This window comes from Manis javanica, chromosome 5, assembly GCF_040802235.1.
Source record: "Manis javanica isolate MJ-LG chromosome 5, MJ_LKY, whole genome shotgun sequence".
Taxonomy (NCBI): Eukaryota; Metazoa; Chordata; class Mammalia; order Pholidota; family Manidae; genus Manis; species Manis javanica.
The window spans coordinates 85713161-85739006 of record NC_133160.1 but is presented as its reverse complement, the minus strand read 5'-3'; the positions used below and the strand labels follow the sequence as shown (position 1 = coordinate 85739006).

General features: G+C 34.6%; 1 protein-coding gene across 6 annotated transcripts in view; it reads right to left on the bottom strand.

Annotated features, from left to right (window-relative positions):
• The window catches only part of TBCK (TBC1 domain containing kinase), a 197001-nt gene that overhangs the window by 88263 nt on the left and 82892 nt on the right, over positions 1–25846 (bottom strand). For all 6 annotated transcript variants that reach the window (XM_073237202.1, XM_073237205.1, XM_073237204.1 and 3 more), the window contains 2 exons: positions 25546–25629; positions 16941–17026 (listed from right to left, as the gene is read on the bottom strand). In XM_073237202.1, coding sequence (XP_073093303.1) covers positions 16941–17026; positions 25546–25629 — 170 coding nt within the window. The remainder of the gene's footprint in view (positions 1–16940; positions 17027–25545; positions 25630–25846) is intronic.

Here is a 25846-nt window from a genome sequence, read left to right as displayed (position 1 = left end):
CCAACTCTTAAGAATATTTAAAACAGAAATAAATAGTCTGACATTTCTGTGAACCAGTAAACTCGAAGCAAAAGATGGTTGCTCTAATAAAGCAACCAATATTACTGCATTCTTACATATGAAAACTACTACGGTAGGTGCCATGGCAGATACAAGGAAATATGGACACTTTGTTCACACATATGAAAATATGGATAAAATAGTATGGATCACAATGTCTGGCATGTTTATGACTGTACTGAATCAATGCCATTTAGACTCTTGCCAGGGTTTGAAGTCAAACTTTTTGAACTTGAGTTTCCAGGATATATATTCCCTGTTTTTGGACAATTAGAAAATTTTACCTACATTTAAATCATCTGGCATCCCTCAATAGATTATTGATAGTAGATCCCTCCCAAGATGATGTAAGTTGTTGGTGTTTCAACTACCCTGGTAATTTGGTTTGAGACTTGAAACGTCTTAGAGGATCTAAGTCTTTCCTCATCTTAGATCCTCTAAGATTTAACATCTTACATTGCATCATCGCCATTTTTTATAAAGCATTTTCATATATTTCAACTTATCTGAGGCTCACAAGAATCCTGTGGTAGTCAAAGTAGTGTTATTTATTTTTCTTAATTTATTGACCTGAAACTTAAAGGCCCAAGGTCACAGGTATGTAAGTTATAAACAGGGCAGTAGAATCTAGGACTTCTGACTGCTAGTCTATTGTTCTTTATACCACACAAGGATGTTAGAGAAGACAAAAACAAGTTGGATTATAAATATTTTTCTACATAACCTGTTAGTATTATACTGTACACACTAAACTGTGGGTATATTACCTCTTATACTTACTGTGAACACAACCAAAAAGCCTGTTTTGTAGTTTTAGTTCCACATCATTCTAGATAAGCAATATTTTAGAACTTTCTGTGATGAAGGAAATGTTCTAAGTTTATGAGAAAAACATTTAAAAAATCCTGAAATCCTAGTATCCCCAAATAATAAATATATGATAAACACTACGCTTGACATATTTCTGTCCATACACAGTAGTCTCTAAATTAGCACATGCTTAAGAATGCCTATCTGCTACATTTATGTCTGAAGGACAAATTGGCTATTACACAATTCCTCAGTCAACTTTTTTCTTTGTGTCAAAATTTTATATATATTGTTCCATGAATGTTGCTGTGAAAGCTTATCTGAAATTCTCTGGACTTGAGAAAAAACACTTGCTTAATAGTTTGAGGTGTGAGTCAAATTAGGTTTTTTTTTTTTTCAAGGTATACCATTTTTTCCTGGAAAGAATGACGTACAAACAATGATTTCCTCAGTCTTGGATGTTTGGCAGATATTTCCCAAAAAAGAATGAGATGAGCCTGTCACTTGAAGATAAAAATTCTAGCTGTCAGGTGAAGATCAGACTTTTAGAAAACTTGTATCTGATACTATGAGCTTGGCAGCTTCCCAACATTTAATGACTTTCTGGGTGAGATCAGTGATGCTATTAATGAACATGGTTTTTTGATATTGTATAATGAAATGGTTCATAGTTGAAAGATCTGTATAATTCAGCAACCGGTATTTCAAATGACTAATGCATGTCATCACAAAATCATGCATTGGCAAAAGAGCCATTCATAGTACAAGACAGATTGATGGATTTGAATGGAACAGAGTATGAAAAGTTCATTGGTAGGGTTTTTAGATTGCACATTGCAACTAAGCTTTAAGAAACTACCACTGTCTGAAAAGATCCTTGTGCCTTTGTATAAGGCCAGATTTTCTTCATACACTTCAGCCAAAACAATATAATGCAAAAAATCTAATTCGGAAGCAGATATGAGAATCTTTCTTCTATTAAGTAGAGATTACAAAAATATAAAACAATACCACTCTTCTATGACTTTTTTTTTGTTTTGGAAAACAATTATTTTTCAGAAAAATATGTTGTTTCAGTTAATATGCAATGGCTTTTTTATCATTCAAAATAAATTAATACATAAAAACTTAAAATTTAGCTCAGCAAAGATTGATAGATATAACCCACATAAACAAAAACTCTTTGGGATCCATGGAATTAAGTCTGGTTTCTAAAATATAGATCCTTTCTGAAAGATAATTCTGCTCTACTGTGAGATACAGAACTCAATAAGCATTTGTACTCCAGAGCCTTAAAGAATCCCAGGTCAGTAGAATGGGGTTAAAAGACTAATGTCAAGGATACTATAGCATCCTTACACTATGCAGATGGGATAGGACAGGTTAGTGAGGACTGTTTTTATGGGAGATTCTATAAATTTAAATAAGGTACTTTCCTAATTTACCTTATAACCACATTTTGATAAAATCTGAAAAGCTCATTATCTGCAGTCTCCCCTAAAATTTTTTTATGTAACAATAACAACACAAAGGCCAAGAATTAATGAACAAATGAATAAAGGAACAAACAAACAAAACAAATATTTCTAAGAAATCCTTTCACATTTTTGTAGTACAAATGTAGCTGAACATACATTTTGAAAATGAAAATGAGTGATGAACTTTTAAGGGAGAAGAAAATCAGTAGCAGTATAAGCTTCCATTACGACTGCACTTAAATGCCAGTTTTGTTAGCATACTTGTTTATTAATGAATTTGTTACCTTTATTTTTAGCAGTGACAGTCGATTTAAAAGGTACATGTAGTATTGATACAGCTCTTATCATTTCTCTTAATGGCCACCCATCAATCAACTTTTCATAATTTGCAGGTTGAATGATACTCACGGCATTCTAGAAAAACAGTTCCCTTAAGAATGAAGAAGCCTATTTTCCTGTACTCATTTTAAAGGCCTGGTGTATTTTCAGAAGCAGAAACATACATGAAGACAAAAATGATAAAAATCACCCTGGCTCCAGTTTTGCCAAATATACATAGTCACCTTATTTATATGTAAATCATATAACTACCATGACATATATAATCTAAGCATCACATCAGTGCACAATATACCTAAGTATTCAAGTTTCAGCAGTGCTCAGTAATCAAAGTTCTGTGACCCACAGCAAATGGAAAGGAGGCAGAAATCATGACTTTTCTGCAACTTCTCGCGTCAAATGGTATTTCTATTTTTGGTTTTTTGAGGAACCTCCATACTGCTTTGCAGAATGGTTGAACTAATTACATTCCCACCAGCAGTGCAGGAGATTCCCCCTTTCTCTCCATCCTCCCCAGCACTTGTTTCTGGTCTTTTGGATGTTGGCCATCCTAACGGGTGGGAGGTAATATCTCATTGTGGTTTTAATTTGCATTTCCCTGCTGATTAGTGATATGGAGCATCTTTCCAAGTGCCTGTTGGCCATCTGAATTTCTTCTTTTGAGAACTGTCTCTTCATATCCTCTGCCCATTTGTAAATCAGGTTATTTGCTTTTTGGGTGTTGAGGCATTTAAGTTCTTTATATATTTTGGATGTTAACCCCATGTCAGATATGTCATTTACAAATATATTTTTCCATACTGTAGGATGCCTTTTTGTTCTGTTGATGGTATCTTTTGCTGTACATAAACTTTTTAGTTTGATGTAGTCCCATGAGTTCATTTTTGCTTTTGTTTCCCTTGCTCAAGGAGATGTGTTCAGGAAGAAGTTGCTTATGTTTATATTCAGTAGATTTTTGCCTATGCTGTCTTCTAAGAGTTTTATGGTTTCATGACTTACATTCAAGTCTTGATCCATTTCGAGTTTACTTTTGTGGATGGGGTTAAATAATAATCAAGTTTCATTCTCTTGCATGTAGCTGTTCAGTTTTGCCAACACCAGCTGGTGAAGAGGCTGTCATTTCCCCACTGTATGTCCATGGCTCCTTTATCATATATTAATTGACCATATATGGTTGGGTTTATATCAGGGCTCTCTAGTCTGTGGTCTATAGGTCTGTTCTTGTGCCAGTACCAAATTGTCTTGATTACTGTGGCTTTGTAGTAGAGCTTGAAGTTGGGGAGCATAATCCCCCCTGCTTTATTCTTCCTCCTCAGGATTGCTTTGGCCATTTGGGGTCTTTTGTGGTTCCATATGAATTTTAGAACAATTTGCTCTAGTTCATTGAAGAATGCTGTTGGTATTTTGATAGGAATTGCATTGAATGTGTAGATTGCTTTAGGCAGGATGTCCATTTTGACAATATTAATTCTTTCTGTCCATGAGAACGGATGTGTTTCCATTCATCGGAATCTTCTTTAATTTCTCTTATGACTGCCTTGTAGTTTTCAGAGTATAGATCTTTCACTTCCTTAGTTAGGTTTATTCCTAGGTATTTTATTCTTTTTTATACAAGTGTGAATGGAATTGGTTTCCTGATTTCTCTCTCTGCTAGTTCAGTGTTAGTGCATAGGAATGCCACAGATTTCTATGTATTAATTTTGTATCCTGTAACTTTGCTGAATTCAGATATTAGATCTATTAGTTTTGGAGTGGATTCTTTTGGGTTTTTTATGTACAGTATCATGTCATCTGAAAACAGGGACAGTTCAACTTCTTCCTTGCCAATCTGGATGCTTTTTTTTTCTTTGTGTTGTCTGATTGCCATGGCTAGGACCTCCAGTTCTATGACGAATAAAAGTGGGGAGAGTGGGCATCCTTGTCTTGTTCCTGATCTTAAAGGAAAAGCTTTCAGCTTCTTGCAGTTAAGTATAATGTTGGCTGTGGGTTTGTCATATATGGCCTTTATTATGTTGAGGTACTTGCCCTCTATACCCATTTTGCTGAGAGTTTTTATCATGAATGGATGTTGATTTTTGTCAAATGCTTTTTCAGTATCTATGGCAATGGTCATGTGGTTTTTGTCCTTCTTTATGTTGATGAGGTGGATGATGTTGATGGATTTTCGAATGTTGTACCATCCTTGCACCCTGGAAGAAATCCTACTTGGTCATGATGGATGATCTTTTTGATATATTTTTGAATTCGTTTGCTATTATTTTCTTGAGTATTTTTGCATCTATGTTCATCAGGGATATTGGTCTGCATTTTCATTTTTTTGTGGTGTCTTTGCCTGGTTTTGGTTTTAGAGTGATGCTGGCCTCACAGAGTAAGTTTGGAAGTATTCCCTCCTCTTCTACTCTTTGGAAAGCTTTAAGGAGGATGGGTATTAGGTCTCCACTAAATGTTTGATACTATTTAGTGGTGAAGCCATCTGGTCCAGGAATTTTGTTCTTAGGTAGTTATTGATTACCAGTTCAATTTCGTTGCTGGTAATTGGTCTGTTCAGATTTTCTGTTTCTTTCTGGATCAGCCTTGGAAGGTTGCATTTTTCTAGAAAGTTGTCTATTTCTTCTGAAGGGTTATCCAGTTTTTTAGCATATAATTTTTCATAGTATTCTATAATACTTCTTTGTATTTCTGTGGTGTCTGTAGTGATTTTTTCTTTCTCATTTCTGATTCTGTTTATTTGTGCAGACTCTCTTTTTTTCTTGGTAAGTCTGGCTAGGGGTTTATCTATTTTGTTAATTTTCTCAAAGAACCAGCTCTTGCTTTCATTGATTCTATTTTTTTATTTTTCTCGATTTTATTTATTTATGCTCTAATCTTTTTTATGTCCCTCCTTCTACTGACTTTGGGCCTCATTTGTTCTTCTTTTTCTAGTTTCATTAACTGTGAGTTTAGACTGCTTATATGGAATTGTTCTTCTTTCCTGAGGTAGGCCTGTATGAAATATACTTTCCTCTTACCATGGCCTTCACTGCATCCCACAGATTTTGGTGTGTTGAATTATTGTTATTTGTCTCTTCTGCTTCACTGCATTAAATACATCATGCCACTCACTTCTGGCCTGTAAGGTTTCTGCTGAGAGGTCTGATGATAGGTGGATGGGCTTTCCTTTTGTGTGTGATCTTATTTCTCTCTCTGGCTGCTTTTAGCAGTCTGTCCTTATCCTTGATCTTTGCCATTTTAATTACTATATGCCTTGGTGTTGTCTCCTTGGGTATCTTGTGTTGGGAGTTCTGTGGATCTCCATGGCGTAAGAGACTATCTCCTTCCCCAGACTGGGGAAGTTTTCAGCAATTACCTCCTCAAAGACACTTTCTATCCCCTTTTCTCTCTCTTCTTCTTCTGGTACCCCTATAATGCATATACTGTTCCTTTTGGATTGGTCACACAGTTCTCTCAATATTCTTTCATTCTTGGAGATCCTTTTTTCTCTCTATGCCTCAGCTTCTCTGTATTCCTCTTCCTAGTTTCTATTTCATTTATCGTCTCCTCCACCGTATCTAATCTGCTTTTAATACCCTCCATTGTGCTCTTCAACGATTGTATGTCTGACTGGAATTCATTCCTGAGTTGTTGAATATCTTTCCGTACCTCTATGAGCATGTTAAGGATTTTTATTTTGAACTCCCTTTCAAGAAGATTCATGAGGTCCATGTCATCTTTCTCAGGAGTTGTATTAATTTTACTTTGAACCAGGTTCCTTTGGCATTTCATATTGTATATGGCACCCTCTAGTGTCCAGAAGCTCTACTCTCTGGAGCTGCTTAGCCCCTGAAGCAATGTCGGGTGTTGCAGGGGAGCGGTATTGGTGCCTGTGGGGAAGAAAGAGCTGTTTCCTGCTTCCGGGCTGCTATGCCTGTCTCCACTGCCTGAACCAGTGGGCCAAGCACACAGGTATAAGATTCTATGCTTTGCGTTTGTAGTTGCTGTAGAAAGATCTTCCCTCTGGCTGGCCTAATGCCAGGGTAAGTTTTGCTGGTTTGCGAGCCAGGTGGGGCTGGCCAGGAGAAAGGCGCAATAGGCTACATATCACAGAGGGGGTCCTTGGAGCTGTATAGCCAGCCAGGGAGCTGGAATGCCTGAAGATCATGAAAGCTCCCAACCTGCTGGGTAGAATGCACCCAATTTTGTCTACCTGTCATTTCTTGTGAGCAGTAAGCTCTGTGCAATCCTTTCCCCTTTAGCAGCCTTCTAGCTAAGGGCTTCCTTGTTAGGAAGTCTCTCAGCCTGCCTGCCTTTCTTTTGTCCCACAGCAGCCAGATATGGATCCCTGCTTTCCACAAGCAGCTGAATTCCAGTCTCTCCAAGAATTCTGCCTGTCTTTGCTTTCCAATCCCCTAATCACGAGAGTATCATGAAAGCACCATGAACTGTAGGTTTGTGCTCCCAGAGAAGATCTCTGGAGTTAGGTATTCAGCAGTCACAGGCCCCCACTCACTCCCCACTCTGTTTTTCTTCCTCCCACTGGTGAGCTGGGTGGGGGAAGGGCCTGGGTCCTGCTGGGCCACAGCTTTGGTACGTTACCCTGTTCCATGAGGTCTGCTTTTTCATCCAGGTATATGCAGTCTGGCACAGTCCTATTTCCTGTTGCTCTGTCAGGATTAGTTGTATTAATTATATTTTCATATTATATGTGGTTTTAGGAGGAAGCTTTTGGCTCACCTCTCATCCCACCATCTTTAATCCCTTGTCTCTTGTTACTTTCTTTGAAGTCTATTTTGTTTGATACAAGTACTGCAACTCCTGTTTTTTTCTCTCTATTAGTTGCATGAATTATCTTTTTCCATTCCTTCACTTTTAGTCTGTGTATGTCTTTGGGTTTGAAGTGAGTCTCTTGGAGGCATCATATAGACGGGTCATTTTTTTAATCCATTCAGGACCTCTATGTCTTTCGATTGGTGCATCAAGCCCATTTACATTTAGGATGATTATCAATAGATATGTACTTATTGCCATTGCAGGCTTAGATTTGTAGTTACCAAAGGTTCAAGGGTAGCTTCTTTCCTATCTCACAATCTAACTTAACTCACTCAGTATGCTATTACAAACACAATCTAAAAGTTCTTGTTTTTTTTCTACCTTTTTGTTCCTCCTCCATTCTTTATTTAGGTATCATATTCTGTACTCTTTGCCTATCCAATGACTGACTTAGGGGGTAGTAGATTTAATTTTGCATTTGCTGAATAATTAATTGGTCTACTTCCTTTACTGTGGTTTTATTTTCTTTGGTGACAATTATTTAGCCTTAGGAGCACTACCATCTACAGCAGTCCCTCCAAAATACACTGATGGTTTATGGGAGGTAAATTCCCTCAACTTTCTTACATGATAATCTTGCTGGATTTGAGGCCCTTCTGTTTCATTGCATTAAATATATCATGTCACTCCCTTCTGGCCTGTAAGGGTTCTGCTGAGAAGTCTGATGAGAGCCTGATGAGTTTTCTTTTGTATGTGATCTTTTTTCTCTCTCTGGCTGCTTTTAATACTCTGTCCTTGTTGTTGATCTTTGCGTTTTAATTATTTTATGTCTTAGTGTTGTCTTCCTTGGGTCCCCTGTGTTGAGAGATCTGAGCTGGGAGGAAGGAGTGGCAGCCTGTGTATCTGACAGGCTGCATATTGCACTGGGGGGCCTTGGTGCTGTGTTGCCAGCCAGGGTGATGGACAGCCTGAAGCTTGTGAAAGTTCCCAACCTGCTGTGCTGAGTGTGCTGGGATGATTTTGCCCATTTGTCCTTACTCCTGAGCAGCAAGCTATGTGTAATCCTTGCCTCTTTAGCACCCCTCTTGCTGTTGGGAAGTCTTTCAAAGTGCCCACCTTTCTTTTGTCCTAGAACAGCTGGCTGTGGGTACCTGTTCTCCACAAGTAGCGGGAATCTCAGTCTCTCTGAGTATTCTGCCTGTCTTTGCTTTCCAACCCCACTAGTCTCCAGAGCACCACATAATGTGGGTTTGTGCTCCTGGAGCAGATCTCCAGGGGTGGGTGTTTAGCAGTCCTGGGCTTCAAACCCCTCCATGCTCCATTTCTCTTCCTCCCATCTGTGAGCTGGGGTGAGGGGAGGGCTTGGGTCTTGCCAGATCATGGCTTTGCTACATTACCCTTTTCTGTGAGGTTTTCTCTGGATGTAGACAGTCTGTCTCAGTCTTCAGGTTGCTCTTTCAGGATTTGTTGTATTTGCTGTTTTTTCATGTTATGTGTGGTTTTGGAAGGAGGTTTCTGTCTCACTTCTCATGCGGCCATCATCCCCCACCCCCCAACTGCTTTATGAGAGTGAGGATTTAATAATATGTGTAACTGTTGAATCATTGTCATATATACTGGAAACCAATATAATATTGTATATCAAGTACACTTCAATAAAAAAGTACACTTAAAAAATAGTCTCAACATTTTCATATTGTCTACAGATGAGAAACTGGCCAAAAAACACAATGGGAGAAACAAAAAGGACAGAAGATTTCAACAATCAATCTTCCTATTAACATCTTACCATTTAAAATACCTTTCATTTTGTCCATTCTCTGTGACAAAGAGAATAGTTCTAGTAAAGGGAATTTTTCTCACATTGAGTTATAATTATCTTGCCCTTCACTTCTCTTTGTTCACTCTAGGATTCTCAATAGTGACAGAACCACTCTCTAGATGGTATTTGGAAATACATGCAGTCATTTTTCAGAAACACACAAAAGCAAGCATTTTGTTATCACAGTGATTAGAGGATTACTATAGGCAATGAGCGGCTAGAGGCCAAGGGTGCTCAGCATTTGCCATTTACTGGACATTCTCCATCTCACAAGGAATTGTCCCCAACCCCATATGAATGACTCATAAGATTAATCATACTATATATATAAACCAGTATTGCTTTCACAATTATTCTAATATTGAAGTTTTCATAAGAAATTACACATATTGCTTCAGTAATTATAGGAGGGCATCACAACGGAGAGGGAAGCATAAACAGAATGTTATTATACCAAAATTATTGAATTACCTAACAATGAAATCACTCTGTTTTGTGGTACATTTAATAATCACCAATGTACTCTCCACCCAGATATAACATACATTAACATTTTGTCACAATTGTTTTGTATATTTTTTAAATCAATAATATTTTTAAAAGAGAATTAGAATTGAGGGGTGGTACAAAGAGGTCTTCCTTCTATGCATTTTAAAATACAATGTTTTGTACTTCGATAACTATGGTAAGAATTCCTTTCTATATAGAAATTATAAATATGACATTCAATATTTAGATCTTCTACTCAATCTAGAATTTGTTTTTATGAACAACAGTGTGAGGTTGGCATTGATTCCTACTTTCCCTTCCATACAGTTAGTTACCTGGTTGTACAAGGGCCATTTATTCAATAATCCTTTCTTTTCCAACAGATTTACAGAGCCATCCCTGTCATACGCCAGGTGCCATATATAGGTAGGTCTGTTTCGTGTTTTCTGTTTTACTAGCTTATGTTAGTATCAATGCATTAGTTTCATTTTGTGAAATTTTTGTTTTTTCAAAAATACAACATAGATGGATTTTTAAAAAATATCTGAAGTTTCCTTTAGGCAATCCAATTAGATTATGGTCTATATTCTTTCAATGTTTTCAAAGGATTGGTTGAATTTCTTTGTTCCACACACCTCCCTTCTCCTGGTTTAGAAGTTGTACATTGTCTTTCTATTCTATCAGTGATTGCCATTAAAGTTTTCTTTTTATTTTGTATTTTGTTATCATTAATCTACAATTACATGAGAAACATTATGTTTACTAGATTCCCCCCATCATCAAGTCCCCCCCACATACCCCATTACAGTCACTGTCCATCAGCATAGTAAGATGCTATAGAATCACTACTTATCTTCTCTGTATTGTACAGCCCACCCGGTGCCCTCTCCCTACATTATGTCTGCTAATAGTAATGCCCCCCCTTTTTTCCCCTTATCCTTCCCATCCCACCCATCCTCCCCAGTCCCTTTCCCTTCGGTAATTGTTAGTCTATTCTTGGGTTCTGTGAGTCTGCTGCTGTTTTGTTCCTTCAGTTTTTTTCCTTGTTCTTATACTCCACATATGAGTGAAATCATTTGATACTTGTCTTTCTCCACCTGGCTTATTTCACTGAGCATAATACTTTCTAGCTCCATCCATGTTGTTGCAAATGGTAGCACTTGTTTTCTTCTTATGGTAGAATAATATTCCATTGTGTATATGGTATCACATCTTCTTTATCCATTCATCTACTCATGGACACTTAGGTTGCTTCCATTTCTTGGCTATTGTAAATAGTGCTGCGATAAACATAGGGGTGCATCTGTCTTTTTCAAACTGGGCTACTGCATTCTTAGGGTAAATTCCTAGGAATGGAATTCCTGGGTCAAATGGTATTTCTATTTTTAGTTTTTTGAGTAACCTCCATACGGCTTTCCACAATGGTTGAACTAATTTACATTCCCACCAGCAGTGTAGGAGGGTTCCCCTTTCTCCACAACCTCGCCAACATTTGTTGTTGTTTGTCTTTTGGATTGTGCCCATCCTTACTGGTGTGAAGTGATACCTCATTGTGGTTTTAATTTGCATTTCCCTGATGACAAGCGATGTGGAGCATCTTTTCATGTGTCTGTTGGCCATCTGAATTTCTTCTTTGGAGAAGTGTCTGTTCAGGTCCTCTGCCCATTTTTTAATTGGTATTTGCTTTTTGTTTGTTGAGGTGCGTGAGCTCTTTATATATTTTGGATGTCAACCCTTTATCGGCTCTGTCATTTATGAATATATTCTCCCATACTGTAGGGTACCTCTTTGTTCTACTGATGGTGTCCTTTGCTATACAGAAGCTTTTCAGCTTGATATAGTCCCACTTGTTCATTTTTGCTTTTCTTTCCCTTGCCTGGGGAGATATGTTCATGAAGAAGTTGCTCATGTTTATGTCCAAGAGATTTTTGCTTATGTTTTTTTCTAAGAGTCTTATGGTTTCATGACTTATATTCAGGTCTTTGATCCATTTCAAATTTACTTTTCTGTATGGGGTTAGACAATGATCCAGTTTCATTCTCTTACATGTAGCTGTCCAGTTTGCCAACACCAGCTGGTGAAGAGGCTGTTATTTCCCCATTGTATGTCCATGGATCCTTTATCATATATTAATTGACTATATATATTTGGGTTAATATCTGGACTCTCTATTCTGTTCCACTGGTCTGTGGGTCTGTTCTTGTGGCAGTACCAAATTGTCTTAATTACTGTGGCTTTGTAGTAGAGCTTGAAGTTGGGAAGCGATATACCTCCTGCTTTATTCTTCCTTCTCAGGATTATTATACCTATTTGGGGTCTTTTGTGGTTCCATATGAATTTTAAAACTATTTGTTCCAGTTCGTTGAAGAATGCTGTTGGTATTTTGATAGGAATTGCATTGAATTTGTAGTCTGCTTTAAGCAGGATGGCCATTTTGACAATATTAATTCTTCTTAGCCAAGAGCATGGGATGAGCTTCCATTTGCTAGTGTCCTCTTTAATTTCTCTTTAGAGCACCTTGTAGTTTTCAGGGTACAGGTCTTTCACTTGCTTGGTTAGGTTTATTCCTAGGTATTTTATTCTTTATGATGCAATTGTGAATGCAATTGTTTTCCTGATTTCTCTTTCTGCTAATTCATCATTAGTGTATAGGAAAGCAACAGATTTCTGTGTATTAATTTTGTATCCTGGAACTTTGCTGAATTCCGATATTAGTTCTAGTAGTTTTGGAGTGGAGTCTTTAGGGTTTTTTATGTACAATATCACGTCATCTGAGAATAGTGACAGTTTGACTTCTTCTTTACCAATCTGGATGCCTTGTATTTCTTTGTCTTGTCTTATTGCTGTGGCTAGCACCTCCAGTATTTTGTTGAATAACTGGGGAGAGTGGGCATCCCTGTCTTGTTTCCGATCTTAGAGGAAAAGCTTTCAGCTTCTTGCTGTTAAGTATGATGTTGGCAGTGGGTCTGTCACATATGGCCTTTATTATGTTGAGGTACTTTCCCTCTGTACCCGTTTTGTTGAGAGTTTTTATCATGAATGGATGTTGAATTTTGTTGAATTCTTTTTCAGCATCTATGGAGATGATCATGTGGTTTTTATTCTTTTTGTTGATGTGGTAGATGATGTTGATGGAATTTCACCATTAAAGTTTTACTAAGCATTTTTGTACTTATGGATATTTTTTTGTGAGCATAGACATTGACTTTTGCTTTAGAGTATATTTTCAAACCTGTTTCTATAAAAACATCCTCAGAAAAGAGAAATCTCCTTTTGCAGCAAAGGACATGTTTACTTATAGCTATAGAAGAAAAATACAGTGTCTCTTTGTCTCCAAAGTAAAGAGAAGGCATGTTGACAGTCCATTTAAAAAAAAAATTGAAATTCCATAGGCTTAGGGTTCCTCTCCTATAATGCCATGCCAGTGATATAGGCAGGTATCACCTAGACCCTCTACATTATCTTTATGGGATTTGGAGGAAAAGGAAACCGACACAAATATGCTCGTGCTGCTTATTGTGCGATGAAGTCCTTGGTGTCTGACACAGGGGTCTTGGGTTTTCTGCCAGTATCCATGGAACAGTAATAGGCTCATGTATTAGCTTTTAAGTAGGACAAAAGCAAATCCCAAGTCTCAAAGGATCCCTGGTTTGATGTCTAAATATACTGAACATATTTATTTTTACATATAATACCAAAACAATAGAACACCTTTAAGCTGAGTTCTCACTTACTATTTATTACCTTTCATGTTACTGTTATTTAGAATTTTATTTCCATCTTACTATTAGCCTTTCCCAAATTGATTTTATGTATAGATATTTAATAGTCATTATTTAATTATATTTACAAACTTGTGAGGAATAGATGAGTGGTTTGTTTAAAGAGGGTGGAGCAATAATTGGCACACAGTAAGTACTTAATATTTGTTCATATTATAACATTATAACAATGCTTTTTGATTACCACTCCTCATACCATACTCATTCATAGTACAATTTTTCTGATTAACTAAAGCAAAGATAAACTATTTTCCTTTTGTGATTCCTTTTTAATGGCATCTATATTCATTAATATGTCAGAGGTTTTACTGGACTGTCTTTATAATCCCCTATATACTTTACTACACAAATTTTTTTTGTCAATCTGTAACATTGAACCAGTATCATTTTCTGTTCAGCACTGAACTCATTTAGGTGCCTTTAAGAGAGTTTTTCGAAAATAATTATCTCTTCTTTTAGTTTGTGTCTTAGTTATTTATTAGCATTTCTTTTCCTCAGAAATCTAACACCATTACAAGCTCAGCAGTCAGTTCCACTATAATTATCAACTTTAGCCATGAAATTTAATCTAGTACTGTCTTGTATTATGCCTCACATTTATATGTGAAGTCATAAAGGTGAAGAACATAAAAATGAATACTTAATAAGATAATATATATGCTGGTTATTTTTTTCAAGATTTTTCATCCCTATCCATAATTATAGTTGTCCTCATTATATTTGTATGTTTTATAATGTGTGTGTCTATATATATGTGTGTGTGTGTGTACAGACATACATAATTATATATATATATATATATATCCTATTAATATATAATAAAGGAACCATGGATATACAATGGTGAAATGACAGCCTCTTCAACAACTGGTGTTGGCAAAACTGGACAGCTACATGTAAGAGAATGAAACTGGATTACTCTCTAACTCCATACACAAAAGTAAGCTCGAAATGGATCAAAGACCTGAATGTAAGTCATGAAACCATAAAACTCTTAGAAGACAACATAGGCAAAAATCTCCTGAATATAAACATGGGCAACGTTTTTATGAACACTTCTCCTCAGGCAAGGAAAACAAAAGCAAAAATGAACAAGTAGGACTACATCAGACTAAAAAGCTTCTGTACAGAAAAGGACACCATCAGTAGAACAAAAAGGCATCCTACAGTATGGGAGAATATATTCTCAAATGACATATCTGACAAGGGGTTAACATCCAAAATACATAAAGAACTCACATGCCTCAGCACCCAAAAAGCAAATAATCTAGGTTAAAAAATGGGCAGAAGATCTGAACAGACACTTCTCCAAAGAAGAAATTCAGATGGCCAACAGGCACATGAAAGGATGCTCCACATCGCTAATCATCAAGGAAATTCAAATTAAAACCACAATGAGACATCACCTCCCACCAGTTAGGATGGCCAACATCCAAAAGACAAGGAACAACATGTGCTGGCAAGGATGTGGAGAAAGGGGAACCCTCCTACACTGCTGGTGGGAATGTAGATTAGTTCAACCATTGTGGAAAGCAATATGAAGGTTCCTCAGAAAACTAAAAATAGAAACACCATTTGACCCAGGAATTCCACTCCTAGGAATTTACCTGAAGAAAAAAAGATTCCAGATTCAAAAAGACATATGCACTTCTATGTTTATTGCAGCACTATTTACAATAGCCAAGATATGGAAGCAACCTAAGTGTCCAAGAGTAGATGAATGGATAAAGAAGAGGTGGTACATATACATAATGGAATACTATTCTGCCATTGGAAGAAAACACATCCTAAGGGGTATTTATGCTCAGGGATATAAGCCTGGTTGAGGAAGACAAGTACCAAATGATTTCACTTATTTGTGGAGTATAACAATGAATCAAAACTGAAGGACCAAAACAGCAGCAGACTCACAGACTCCAAAAATGGACTAGTAGTTCCCAAATGGAAGGAGGTTGGGAGGATGGGTGGGGAGGTAGGGAGACAGGGATTAAGGGGTATTATGATAAGTACACATAATGAAGGGGCTACAGGGGAGGCAGTATAGCATGGAGAAGATAAGTAATGACTCTATAGCATCTTACTACAGTTATGGACAGTGACTGCAATGGGGTATGTAGGGGGGAATTGATAATTGGGTTGAATGTAGTAACCACAATGTTGCTCAAGTGAAACCTTCATAAGATTTTATATCAATGATACCTTAATAATATATACATATATATATATACACACACATACATACATATATATATGTATGTATGTATGTATTCTTTTTTTGAGCCCTTATTGGATAAACTATGTGCTCAAAAAGTATTTTTCTAAAAGCCTAGAAGGAAATGATGCTATAAATGTTAAGTGTGGTTACTTTAAGCCTGATCACATCACAGAGTTATAGCACAATACAAAGAGCAAAAGCATATCTTTGTTTTAGTTTCTAATCTCCCAAAAGAAGATGAATTATACTGGGGCAGAGGGCAGAGTCAAATCAAGTAAATTAGAATTTTCATTCTATTACTAATTAGTTTGGTTATCTTCCCAAACACTAACTTTCTTATCTATTAAGTGCTGAAGTTATCTGCTTCGTACATCTTAAGATTTGCTTTGAGAATCTAATGAAATAATGTTTATGAATATATTTTTAAACTTCAAAGCACTCTGCATATATTTATACTCTATGTGTTACTGTTTACACTTTAAGTACATTAGTTGAGTGTACTATAAACCCCTATTTTTTCACCCTTAATTTTACCATCAATATTATACCAGTCTCTGGAGGCCTTTTAGAGGAAAGGCATGATCAAGAAACATAGAAGGTTAAGATGGATAAGACAATCTCTATCTTAAAATGTCTTCTGAAGTTTACAAAACCCTATGATATGTACTCCAACTGCCTTTTAAAAGAGGTTTGATTCCATGTCACTATGCACAGATAGGCTAAGCTACATGCTGGCTAACCCTTGAGAATCAACAATTTTGGGTTGATATGGATTTCTAAGAAACTAATGAAGTAAGCCAAAATCTGTCAAAGCTTCAAAGGTAATAATATAGAGCACAACACAGAAACAGGTGCTTAAGAATTCACTAAAGCTCAAATTTCCTACTGCTTCACAACCAGGTCTAATCATCACAAAATCCAAGTGAAAACCTTCCACAGCACAGTTTAACTCAATACACACTAATGGGTTTTTCAAAACAATTTGACAATATCAAGAAAAATAAGATACTTTCCCTTTACTGTAAGTGAGACTATGGAAGGTAACTACAAAGCTTGGTAACAGAAGGTTATATTAGTAGCAGGAACTTATTTAGATATATGGGCTTTTTATGACAAAACTTTAGAAACAGTACTCTTTTGTGCTGCCAACTTCTGTTTTACTTTTTACCTCATTTTCTATTAATGCACCAAGTACTTACATCTGGAATAAATCCAATCTCATTGAGATGATTGCTCAGTTCTGGATCATGGAATGCAATCATCTGAGAGAACACAGTCAAATACTCTGAAATGACAATAAAATTTAAGACAATCATCATTTTTACATAGTAATTCAAATAAAGACATTAAACTCACAGAAATTAGTTTTATTTACATATGAGTTAATTTTTCCATAAAGAAAACATACTTTTCTGCTGTTACCACTTTAATCACTTACTGTTAATTTTTAAACAAACATAGAAAAAAATTATGTCACCACTTATTTTCTACCTTCAGAGCTATCAGTTCATTACTTGAATCATAAAATATACACATGATGTTTTCCTATTAAATTCAACAAATATTAAATCTGTCTCACATTTACTGTTGTTCAGCAAGTGTAACAAATACTTAAATAAGGAACAACACTTTATGTGGCCACAAATAGAATAATTATGTCTCAAATTTGTTTATATGCATAGATACAGGCATTCATTCGAGTTCTAATTTATTTCTATCTAAGATTGCATTTTGCATATTTAGGAATAGGAATTAGTATCACGTTAATCAGAAAAAAGCATAGTAGGCAGTAATCCTATTCTAATTCATATGGTTAGTTGGAATATGAGGAATATTTTCTTATCTTTTTCATTCTTTTAACAAATCATTCTTTTCATTTTACTCACTATCTACTAATCTAAACAAGACATGGGCAACAATCAACTCAAGGGCAAGTAACCATCATGTTTTTATTGATTAAAAACAGAAAGTAACACATATTTCAAAGAGCTAATCTTTTCCTTTTTGAGAATGAAATGACAATAACTCAATGGAATTTTTTTATATCTTCACTTCATTCCTCAATAAAATAATATACTCTTCAACCAATTATTTAATTAAAATAATCTCTAAAAATAATGTCTTTTTTATTTTTAAAGTTCCATATTTTTAGTATTTCAAGAAATAGTACTAAATTCTTGACAATGTTAGTACAAGAAGCCTTTCCCTATTTTCTTCAATTAAAACTTTACTTCTAATGACCACAATATATTTTATAATTGTTTACCTACTATAAACAATGCTATGTATTTTACAAAGAGGAACATCAAGGTCCAAAGGTCAGGAGGTACTGTATTCAATACCATGATAAAGCTGAATTTTGGATCTAATGTGAACTTTTACCCATGAGTGCTGGATAAAGAAAAGTCACTTGATTCATACGTTTTTTTGATCTGATATTTATTCTACTACAAATTCATTCTATCTATCCACTGTCTCATCTTTTCCTCTAGGAACAAAAGAGGTACAATTCACATCAACTTAAAGAGTTACAGATTAATGAGAAGACCCAGAGGAGATTCCAAGGCCAGAGGGGACTTCAGGGTTTAACTTTTCTTTAACTTTCTTTTTTCTACTTCCAATTAGGGATGGTATGCATATAGTCCTAATTTACCCAGAGGCTAGAAGTATGCAACATCAACAATCATACGCATTCAACCATAGGTTGATGAAAGCATATAGTTATTAGCTTTTAAAAAGCATGATTCACTTTAAACCAGAAAATCATGCCTCAGGCAATTCTCCACAGCTATGCTTCAGCTTATTAAATACCATTTTTATGTGAGCCTGATAAAAGATAATCACTATGTGGGAATACATGGGTAATTAAGGATCTACTGAAGAAACCTAATCCATCATGAGAACATTTTCCTTGTGTTCTGCCAGTCCATCATATCATGGATTTATGATATGTGCTGTGACTGCATGCATATATATACAAACAGAAATATATATGTGTACATATAAAATACACACAAATATGTGTATACATTTATTTTATATGTTATATACTATGCATTATTTCATATATGTAAACATAAGCTATAAGGCTGATATAAGTTTGGGTTGCTCAGGAAAAGCTTTGGAATGAGATATGGTAAGGCTTATTATATTCAGAAGAATTTCTTTAAGAGGGCATATGATAGAACTGATGATGTCAGTACTATATCACAGCCAAATCATTTTGAAAATACATTTAAGTTCCTAGAGTAAATAAAAATGAAATGCACATTTCACAAAACATTCCAGTTATGAAGTTGTGCATCTAGAGCTATAAAATAACCCCCCAAATGGTATTTTCTAACCAACAGGTAACCTATGTAAGGGTATGCTATTCTTAAAAGAAAAAAATAAATCAAGGTATTGATGAAATTTTCCCTTGAACTAGAAGTGTAATGGTGCACTACTGCACAAAATCATGACTAATATAAATTTTCTGTGTTTAATGAAACTTCTACCTTTCAACTTTTTGCAATGATATATTAAATGAAAATATTTTTCCCTCCTAATACCTGCATAAAAATTCTTATTTCTCTTTGAAACAGCTTAATTTATTACATATTTTTAAATGACAATTCCCCCAAAATTCAAGGATTTTGTATGATACTATCATACTTTTGTGCAGTTGTTTATAAATAAGCCATCTGCTTTATTTAAAAACAAAACTTTCACATAAGAGACACAGAGATGAATGAAATTTCAGAATGTCCTACACATAGGTATTCTTATTTTTCCCTCTGACCAGTCTTTGTGCTTTCATTCTTTTAGCAGCGGTAAGATGAACAATGATAAGCAACAGAGTGAAAGCAAAAGGTTTCCTATACTCACAAATAAAAAATGGCATTCTCAGTTCTGCAGCTGTTTATTATTTTCCATCAGGCTGCTAGTTTCACTTGAAGATGGTACAGATTAAATATGCAGAGGGTCATAAATTTCTTGTCATCTATGATATGCCTAAACTAAACCATTTGGTGACAAATTGACATAGTACTCAAAAGAAGTCATTTTACTGCAAATGAACCCAAATTAGATTATTTCCCATTACAAAGATTTCCAGCTGTAAAGTGTGGTTTACTATCTAAAGGCACAAGAATAAACAATCTTTATATCTAAATGGGAAGAGGAGTGTTCAAGAGAAAGCAAAAAGACAAGTAATTTTTAGGACTACTTTTGTGCACCATTTTCTTTTTTGCTCACATAACCGACTCTGGTAAAATAATCCACCAGCAAAATCACTAAATAGTTCTCATAATATTTCTAGTAAATATAGAACATGTCCTGTCTTAGGAAAAAAATCTCCTTAGTCTCAAGAAAGTCTCAAAATGGCAAGGTTATATGCTCAATGTATATCCTCCTATCTCCCAATATCCTATCATTAAAGTCATCTATGACAAAGACACTAAACTGGAAACAGAAAGCACTGTTTTTCAAAATGCATAACCCTTCTAGAGGTTGCGTATTCTCCCTGCTACTGTCTGAGGAAAGATTTATATTCTATTTTGACAACTGGACTTTAGGCTTTAATGTCTGTCTTCCCTCTTCCTACCCCTAAAGTTAGCGTTGAATATGTGTGTGTGTGTGACTGTACACCATGGTTTATTTGGAAGAGTTGCAGTGGCCATCTGTAGCCTTGGTATCTGGTACAGTCAGCACTCCTTTTAACTTTCCAAAGTATCACAGTATAGTTGTATACTCATCTAGCTATGTGTGACACTACATGAAATGGAAGGAACATTACAGTGAAGAAGATACCACTTCTGCCCTCAGAGGATTTAGAAACATATACAAACATATACAGATAAACAGCAAACAGGACATTTTCACCCAATTTTATTTCCCACATTTATATATGGTATTTCCCTCTTTCTTTCCCTTTCTGACTTGTAGGAGCAGAATCTTCAAGGTCTAAGTGCGAATATACCATGGTTTTATAAACAGCATAAGATGTTTAATGTTGTAGCAAAATTCCAATGGCTCTTTTGGACAATCAACCATAGAATTACTTCAAAGAACAGTTTAATATTGTATAGGCCAGTTTCTGGGTTGTTTCTGAAGTGCAAAAATGACATTAAGGTATAGCTGGGTTTTCCACAAAGAGTAGTTCCCATTCTTAATAATTAAATGACTGCCTCTCTTCATTGTCCTGAAGTTGCCTTTTTTTTCCTCTTCAATAGTCTAAAGTATGTCTATTCTGCAAGTTATAAGCCTGTTTTTTATTACCTGTGAAACACTAATCAATCTATTCCTTTCAAATCTCTCCATCTTTTTCAATCCAGCTGGTACTCTAAGATTATGTGCCTAAAAGTAATTCTAGTATTCTAGTAATTTTAGATAATCTACAGGTACAACCCGGAGCTGTTTAATTAGTATGTTGTTTTTAAAAGTTCTGATGTGTTGGTACTTAACTCAATAGCAACACTGCTGGGATAATTGATAGTGCCAGAAATAATAACGAATATTCATTTAGGCCAGTAGTAATTATATTTATTATCTTCTTAAAAATGCCTGCAGGTAACAAGTTAATAGGACCAAAAACAAAACAAAACAAGATAAAAACAGGATATCATGACTAAATATAATTTTTCCTCTTCCATATGAGGCAAAGCATTTTAGTCTTATGAGTACGTAACCACTGTATTTGGTGAAAAACTTTAAAACAAAAATTTTTTAAGTTCTATTAGTTCATAATTATAAAGACAAATATTTTTTCAAAGAACATTTAAAGTTGTTGAATACAGAAAATTTGGTTTCCTTAGAGACAAATGACTAAATGAATATGCAATTCTATAAACAGCTGTTGAACTGATTGGTTTCATATGACAGAATTTTTCCAAACCTTGTGGGGAAAAAAATGTGCATGTGATATATATGCAAATCAAAATCAATATTACTCTTACGTTTAAAGTTTAAAACACAATATAACAAAGGGGAGGGGAGGACAAATAAAGAGGGAACCAATAAAACAAGAGCTGAATATTTCCATTCCAAGCCTAAAATAGACATTTTGAAGTAAAGTAAACTGTTCTTCCCTAAACTTTTGTAACCAATAAGTTGTGTACCATTTCAACTCCTTTAGCACTCTATCTCTTTCCTTCTTATTCCGTGTATAGTACTTGACAACTGGCTGGTGCATCAACCCATTTTGCACTTTTTTGCTGCAGTCCTCTTCCTTGTTCTCTGTTTTAAGAATGTCTTTCTCCCTTTTCACCAACCAAACTTCAAATTCATCTATAAGTATCCCCTCTTTTATGAAACCTTTCTAGAAATATCATCTCTTTCTTTTGCTACCCAAAACAAAAGCAAGTTAAAAAATTAAAATAACCTCTCCCCACTTCTTCCCATGTGCTAATATGGTAAAATATATGTATGTACACTTATTTCATTGACTTATAATTAGCTATTTTCACATTTATTTACTATATTGGGCTAAGAAATACCTTGGAAAAGTACTGAAAGTTATTTATGTTAAGAACCTCAATTCTTTAAGCAGTTACCTGGCACAGAGTCCATCCACAGCAATTTCTTTTTCTTTCTTTTTTATTAAGGCATTATTGATATACACTCTTATGAAGGTTTTACATGAAAAAACAATGTGGTTACTACATTCACCCATATTATCATGTCCCCCCATACTCCATTGCAGTCACTGCCCATCAGTGTAGTAAGATGCCACACAGTCACTATTGTCCTCTCTGTGCTACACTGTTTTCCCCATGATCCCCCACACACCATGTGTGCCAATCATAATACCCCTCAATTCCCTTCTCCTCCCTCCCCATGCATCCTCCCCCACCACTCCCCTTTGGTAACCACTAGTCCCTTCTTGGAGTCTGTCAGTCTGTCCACAGCAATTTCTTATTGAAAGACTAAATTAATTGAAAATGCTCCTTTTCTTATATAACATATATGGTCAATATAAAAGTTGATCAAATGATTTAAAACACTTTTTCTATTATTTCTTGGGAAAATATACATACTACATTTTTCATATTAAAGAAAATTTATTGTTACTTTAAAAAGTTTCAAAATTAGTCACCAATTCAAGATTTCAAAAATAAAGTTATAGAACTTATATCTGAGAAAATTACTAATACTTAGAAAATAATATTTAAATTATAGTGGACAGGTCTTTTCATTATAATATTGAATGTTAAACTATATTGCTGATTAATCAAACTAAAATAAGAGTCTTTTTAGACTTTTTGACCAGTTAGTCTCTCCAAATTAATGTTGTATACATTATAGTTTCTCTTATATTTTCATAAAACGAAATCTTGTCTTGCTTACTTGTGTAATAAGCCTTTTAAAAGTGTATTAAAGAAGTTTACAGTTAAAAAGTATGAAAATTCATCTTTCAGGCTGTAAATTCATTGCCAATATATAACATATACATCCATTGGTGACATGAAACATTACCAGAAAAATTCAACATTTTAGAGGTAAATCATTTCTGTATTTTGAAATAAGAATCTATACAGACCAAAATAGAAACCAATGTAATAGAAGCTATTAAACATGGCCTTCAGCTAGCGATCTAGTCAGGCATCATCTAGCCATCTAATAAATATTATAACGAATTTATTTTATAAATCTTCTTTTAATCTAGATAAGCACTATGCTTTAATAGAGGCCTGAAAACTTTGGAAAAATATTACTTCCAGGCTTTTATATAAGAAAGTTCAGTTAATAATATGGGTTTGTATTAGCTTTAAAAATAACAGCATTATTGCTGACTTATATTTAGCTGAAGATGAAGGAAACACCTTTTGTGTTGCACAAACACTAAACTGATTATTCTCTACCTTTAACCTTTTCAGTTTGTTTTTGGTCACTCTGACATATTATTTGCATTGTATACCCTCTGAGATCTTCTGGTACCATCAAAGGTGTTATTAAACGCACTTATTTTGGTATCACTGGGATTTTAAAGAGGACACCATCAAATCTATAATAAATATTACTAATAAGGGTAACAAGGAAATTACAAATTAATATGGAATACATCTCTATTAGTAAGATACATGATACACTCTTACAGGACATAACTTCATAAATTCTCAGAAGATGACATTATATGACTTTTGAAGTTGGATGGTTTTATTAGATTAACCTACAAGAATAGAGTAACTTCCTATAAAACATAATTTGTTCTTGATCATAAAAAGTCAAAGTTAAAACAAAGCAAAAAGCTGTTGCCCTGTAAAAAAATTTTTTTAAATTAATCCCAACTTTACATAAGTCCATATTCTAGGAATGTGCAGGGATTGGGCATTTTCATTTTTAAACTGTATCATTTCAAAACACAAATATAAATAAAAAGTTTACATATGAAAACTAACATAGAAACACTGGATCATTATTTCAATTTCTAGCACCTATGATCACAGGCCTTGATGTATTTATAAACACAGACACAAAATATTTAAAAGGTTCATATTTTTCTCTACATTCCAATAATGCTGGAAATTTTTTTTTGTGCTATTTCTTATTTTCAGCCTGTTTATCTGTTTAATTTACATTTCCCTTTATTTCCTTTCTAATTATTTTTTCAATAAATTGACTTGATATTCTAGCTTTGTACTTGCTTCTAGTTAAGTAAAAATATTACTAACTGAGACCCTACTTGTTTAGAATTTTTTGATAAATCAGACATAGCCTGCAGTTTTCTGGCTTCATCTATTCAAATTGAGTGAATTAAACAAACCATTATGCTATAAATAGAAATAAAACATGCATCGACTTTAAGTTGTTTAAAGTTTAGTAGAATTAATAAGACATACATGTATAAATAAGAAGCCTAAATTAAACATATTTGGTAAATTTCACAAAAATGGGAAATGTAGAGACAACCAGCTTTGTACTTTAGTTCAAAAGAAATACAGATCTAAGAAAATCCCTGTCCTTAAAACAATAAAATCTTGTTAAAAAGATAAGACATAAAACAATATGTAAAGCTATAATAATTTTACTAGCAAAATAATTGTAATGTAATAAAAATAGTAATAATAGTAACAACAATAAAATAATAACTATTGTGGTTGAATTGATATTTCTAAATGCCAGGCATTTACATATTTTATTATGTTTAACAATCTTTATTTCAGATGTAAGGAAAATTATACATAGTAAACTTGTCCAAGATTCACAGTAAGTAAAGAAGCTTTGAAAATTTAAAACAAATTTGGATTCAAAAGTATTTATTATTAAGTTCTGTTACACTATATTCAACAAAGGCATTCAGAAAATTGTATTAAAAGTTTGAATGTGGCTGATGTACTCCTGAAAGAATCTGCAGATGGGTTATACTATGTCCTGGAGTCTGAAGGAGGGCGTATATTTTAAGAAAGTTAAACAAAAGAGGGATGATATTTTTGGTGTTCAAGCACAGGGAATGAGATGAATGAGAAATGTCTGTAATATCATATTTACTTATATATTAAATGCAGTTTAAACTTTTTACTAATTCATACTTGGTTTGCTACAAGATGAAGCTTTTCATGGGCAGTTTTAATGTGACAGGGCAAATAGCTGGCTTTTATTTCTCAAGCTAGCATGACTGAATTTGAACTGAGATTAGATATTAAATAGTCATTGGAAAAATACCATAATTCTTTGTGTATTTGGAGGAAAGACTATATGTCATGATGTCTTCATGGGTTTTAGTGAGGGATTATCAACACATTTAGTGAGTTAAAATCATAAATTTGAGTATTGGTTACTTTAGACATAAGTACTTTCCCTTTAATAAGTAAGCCATGTGCTTACCTTGTATTACATGGGAGTTGTCCTTCAAGAAGAAGTTATACAGGTATTTGGGAATAAAAGCAGACATACATGCATAAGCCAAGGCTAGAAAACAATAAGGTAGAGGCATGTAACAAATTAGTTAATGGGGTAAATGATCAGCAATCTCTCATCATTAGCACACATTCTTTGAACCTACTGTTAAGAGTTAGATTGAATCCTGTACTTTAAAATAGAAAATATATGGACAATAAAAGATAACCACCCCAGTAACTTTTCAAGTTCAAACTATTGCAGTAATCATTACCCCACAATAAAAACC